At 35.4% G+C, this 4,968-nt stretch overlaps 1 protein-coding gene across 2 annotated transcripts in view; it reads left to right on the top strand.

The window, feature by feature from the left end:
- LOC117114561 (agrin-like) overlaps nucleotides 1-4,968 on the top strand; it is a 28,107-nt gene that overhangs the window by 11,066 nt on the left and 12,073 nt on the right. Inside the window, exon 1 of one of the 2 annotated variants that reach the window (XM_033258238.1) lies at nucleotides 3,482-3,535. The exons of the other annotated variant lie outside the window; for it this stretch is intronic. Coding sequence (XP_033114129.1) covers nucleotides 3,496-3,535 — 40 coding nt within the window. The 5' untranslated portion in view covers nucleotides 3,482-3,495. Of the gene's footprint in view, nucleotides 1-3,481; nucleotides 3,536-4,968 lie in introns of those variants that run through there. 2 annotated transcript variants of the gene reach the window in all.

The raw sequence follows: 4,968 nt of genomic DNA on the forward strand, positions 1-4,968 counted from the left end.
GGGTAAAGCTGCCCCCCCCCCCACTCCCGTCGGGGAGAAAAATCACAATTCGTCGGGGAGAAAAAAAAATATTATATGTATTTTCTACATTTTAATAGACTATAAAATCGATTAGATAAGCCTTTGAAACCCCTAAATTGTCAAAATTTTCTGGGGCTTCGGCCCTAGGACCGCTTTCGGAACGTTTTAATCGAAGCTCGACTACGCCCATTTTGCTTTCGTCCTGAAAATCCGTCCGCTCGTCGGGGCATCAGCCCCCTCTTCGAGGACCTCACCCCCCCACCCCCCCTTCCCCCCTTTCCCCCACTTGGGCAAATCCTGGCGCCACCCCTGATAAGTATACCCGCCTCATAATTGCGATTTAAAGAAATTAATGTAGCTTTGGTCGTATTTGTTATGGTTGTTTTCTTTTTGCTCATAATATTATCACATTGTTAGTGAATATGTTTTATATGTATTTGTTGATTTTTATTATTTTCCATAGGTAGTGAACTACCCGCTATTGAATATGAATTGAAATGAAATATTAATATAAAACTATTATATTACCAATATTATATTAGAGTTGTCCGGTAGAGCTTATTGTTGTAAAATAAGTCATGCATATTTAGCAGTTTATTTAACTTTTAGTATTTTGGTATCACACACACACACCCACACACACACACCTACACCCATACAGCAGCAATTTTTCTTGTTTCCTTAGCTATACAGTAAATGCAATAACTACTGTACATGCATGCCCAGACGATGTAATAACATTCGAATCCTTCAGCATAGTATTATCCGGTCTCATCTACAACCCCAAGGCGACAGCCTAAACATCTTATTCATCAAGTATGTGCAGTGATTTTTGTACATAATGCACGTGTATACTCTAGTTGTAAATCCAATCCATATTAAATATTTAGCTAAAAGGTAATAAAATAATTTAAATTATACAAGAAAAGACCTTTCAATTTGAAACCAGAGAATATGCCCAATTTCGACAACTAAAGCAATTATTATTTGGAAAATTCAGATAAACCACATTGATTAATAATTATAAGAAGAGTCAAAGAAAATGTTTTTAAAAGAAATAATGTATGTAATAAAAAAGAGAGATATACTGTACGTGTTGGTACTCAATTTCAAATTCAAATACTAGGAAGTGTGTAAACAGAGATTGAAGTATACTATACTACACGGAAGTGAGAAATAAATATATAAATTCAAGATGAAATTTAGAGGAAAACATACTTGTTTATTTATTCATATTTTATTCATTGGTAGTACACATTCATAAATATAAGCAATGGCAAAATACTGAGAATTCAGATAAAGCTAACATTTTATTGAAAAAAAAGAACACTTAGATTCATATGTATCAACTATTTTGACTTGGTTTTGACTTGGTAAAAGTAATGTATTTCTACAAATATATACTAAATATATTTATATAGTTTATTATCTTATATTAAGGGATACGGTAGTATTGTAGGGAAGTAAGTTAAACAAAACACTGAAAAACAACACAGAAGCGCTGTAATTATTTAAGTCTATAAAATAAAACTATTTAACAAATTCAACAAGGAATAAATACAGCAAGGATGTATTTAATGAATAGAGATCAATCTGTGTATCAATGGTAATTTGATGATAGGTGTAATTGCGATATTGCGTGCTTTCAGAACTGATTAAGAAAATCATAAACTTATACAGTATAAGATAAATTTAAATTACATACAACTATATATTTTTTTATTTAATACAGATTTAAAATGTAATGTGAATAACAAAATCAAAGCTTTATCGGATGTATATTGGATTTTTATACTTTGCTTTGAGGTCTCGAAATCCGGATTAACATTACATCATCGGGATACTGTACTTACATATTATGCCTAAAGCGTCAACTGAGAAGCCCATTTTGTGAACCTCACATGTCAGACACATAATACGTCCTTGTTTCTTTTTCAGACAAACTTGGTATTAGCATTATTCACGTTTAATAGCGAACAATGCTAGTTTGTCTTGCTGGTGATCTCATCGATGAGTAATGCAAACATACCGATAGGTAACTCTTCTTTATAAACAAGCCCATAAGCCGTTTTTATCCTGATTCTGTATTGCATCCATTGTATGCCTCTAAAGATCAAATAAATACATATTGAAATTTAAGTGATTCACAGTAATTTATAAACCACAAACACTGTGCAAAGTACAATCAATTATGATACGAAAAGCAAGATGCTGGAACAAAATTACAATCTAACCTGTGCTATTGTATGGCTCAATAGAGAATACTATAATGATTGTAGTAATTCATGGTTTACCCTCTGTGACCTCTTAAAGTAGTGTTGCCGATATCAAATCTCAAACGGCACTAAACACATGTTGTATGGATTTAGTCAAAGATTTTAACGGCTTTCTCCATAATTTTATAAATCGTCCATGAAAGAATCACAGTGTTCTTTAAATCCCTATCTTGCTCACTTGTCCACCTAAAAACTCATTAAGATCGTATCGCGGTTTTCAAGGCATAGTTTATAATAGATTAGTACCTTAATTTAAGCTATAAGAATGTGCTACACTTAAATCGCCGAAAGATAGGGCCTACATGAACGTTATGCTAACTACACATAATCGATGTTATATCTTATAGAACATTATTGAAATTTATGCAAAGCTTCTAGGTATGAGTCATAATCTTCTGCGCCAAGTGACAGTGTGTGATGTTTAGTAAAGCAACTCTATTTACAAGTAAAATGGGCTCAGTTGTGATTTATGCTCAAATACAAATAGAACAACTTTATACAAATAATCTCCGTGGTTTAAGTATAAAAGCATGCATTTGTGGTTTTCATTATAATACCAATGAAGGGCCCTGTTAAAGTAAAATAAAAACCTACTTAGATTAGGCAAAAACACAATGAAAGAATAGTATGTGTGAACACTGATGGGTAACACTAAGGTTAAATGGTCAAAATTCAGTTTAACTTTTAATATTCCACGATATCACAATTATTAGAATTTCAACGAACTATTGGAGAAAACATTTACGATATAGCAAAAAAAAAATAATATGTAAGGTAGCTTTCACTTTAAATCAGATTTAATTCCTTAAATTGTTTCAAATTACTGTATATTTGATGCAAGTATGAAATAGGAAATGTAGTATTTATTTATATATTTTTGTATAGAGTATTGCAATTTTTAATGCAGAGATTTTCAATCACATATTTTAGTTCGATGTATATCAGTTACGATGTAACTGATATCAACGCGTTTTGTTTTTCACATCTTTATTACCTTTCTGCAAATAGTCTGCTGTATTCCCCCACACTGGCTTTTTAAACGTTAACAGCACTCACTCATATTGTAAGCGGAATTAGGGGGGGGGGGCGCCTGTGACGCGCTCCAACCCCCCCACCCCCCACTTTTTATCACAAAAAAATATTCTTTTTTTTTTTATATAATTGTATGGATACTCAATTCCATAGAAAGGTTGATTCTATGTCACATCGCGCAATGGATAGCTACAGAGAATGTTTAAGTAAGAAAGTACACATATCGCTTCTAAATAATAGATGCCTTTCTTTGTTGTAAGATGCCCTGTAAGAGCTTTTAAGGGCGTACCATTTCAAAAAATCTTCCTTTTTTGGGAGGTGCTTCGTACCTCGGCTGGTCGTCCATCTTTACTTTGACGACCCACCCCCACCTTTTGCTAAATCCTGTATCAGCCCCTGGTGAGTATATCATACCAGGGGTTTACGCCCGTTGCCGTCTGGCCCGATGCCACCTGGTCCTTTGCCACAAAGCCATTTTCCATCCGGCCTTTCTGCAACTGCCCGGGGTAATTTGCTACCCGGCCTTTTGTCTCACCGGCCTTTTACCACCACGGGCCGGTTGCCACCCTCTCATTTGCCACCCGGCCTTTTACCACCTACGCTATTTTCCAACTGGCCTATTGTCTTTTAAGAACTAGAACTAGTGGAAATAGTGATAATAAAAATGAGAGTTGCAATGATGACAATAGCGTCAAATAGGGATGTTAATATACCCAAAATAATGCCAAAAATGAGCATTCACCTTTATGTTGCTGTCTGAGATTTATTTGAGTTTTTTTTTTTTTTTTTTTTTTTTTTCCAAAATAAACTTAATAATTTTTTTTTTTTCAAAATAAACTTAATAAAACTGGACACTATAATACAATTGCTCAATTGCCTTTTACCCAGAAAGCTGGCAAAAGCCTGGTAGCAAAAAAGCGGGGCGGCAACGGGCCTCCGTGGCAACGGGCCTATGGTGGCAAATTGCAGGGTGCCAAAAGGCCGGGTGGCAAATAGCCGTGTGGCAACGGGAGTAGGGTAGCAAATGGCAGGGGGGAAATGCCGGGGGCAACAGGCCGGGTAGTTACATGCCTAGGTGGCAACAAGTCTGGTGACAAAAGATCGGATGGCTAAAGGCCAGGTGGCAAAGGGACAGGTGACAATGAGCCAGAACCCTAATATCTCGGGAGCGCCACTAATAGGGTGACATGTGTAGTGCCAGTAATCGAATGACACCAGTAGGGTTTCGCCAGCAGAGGTGGCCCTAATGGGGGGTAGGAGCAGGGGAGCAAATGTGCTTTTTTTCCCTGGATGTTTGAAGCAGTGACGATTGGTGGCACAGTAACCTCATAAATATTATAGATGGCCGGTCCCTGCTGCTGTTTGAGTATAATGTACCAACTTATTAAGCACTTGTACGAAATGAAATTTGTTTTATTTGACGTAAATATATGCACAAGGCCTACATACCAACAGTGTAACACTAATAGTACTGTAGTTGTAATAGTAATTTTAGACCTACTAATCAAGATAAAAAACAAAATGAAATAAAAAAGCATGAAAAGTGGTAAACTATAATATATTCTATATATAGGCTGTATCTTATACACATCTAGATGTGTATAAGAGACAGATGTTTAAGTAAGAAAGTACACATATC

The sequence above is a fragment of the Anneissia japonica genome, unplaced genomic scaffold (genome assembly GCF_011630105.1).
Source record: "Anneissia japonica isolate Jap-2015-1 unplaced genomic scaffold, ASM1163010v1 scaffold520_len173684_cov151, whole genome shotgun sequence".
Taxonomy (NCBI): domain Eukaryota; kingdom Metazoa; phylum Echinodermata; class Crinoidea; order Comatulida; family Comatulidae; genus Anneissia; species Anneissia japonica.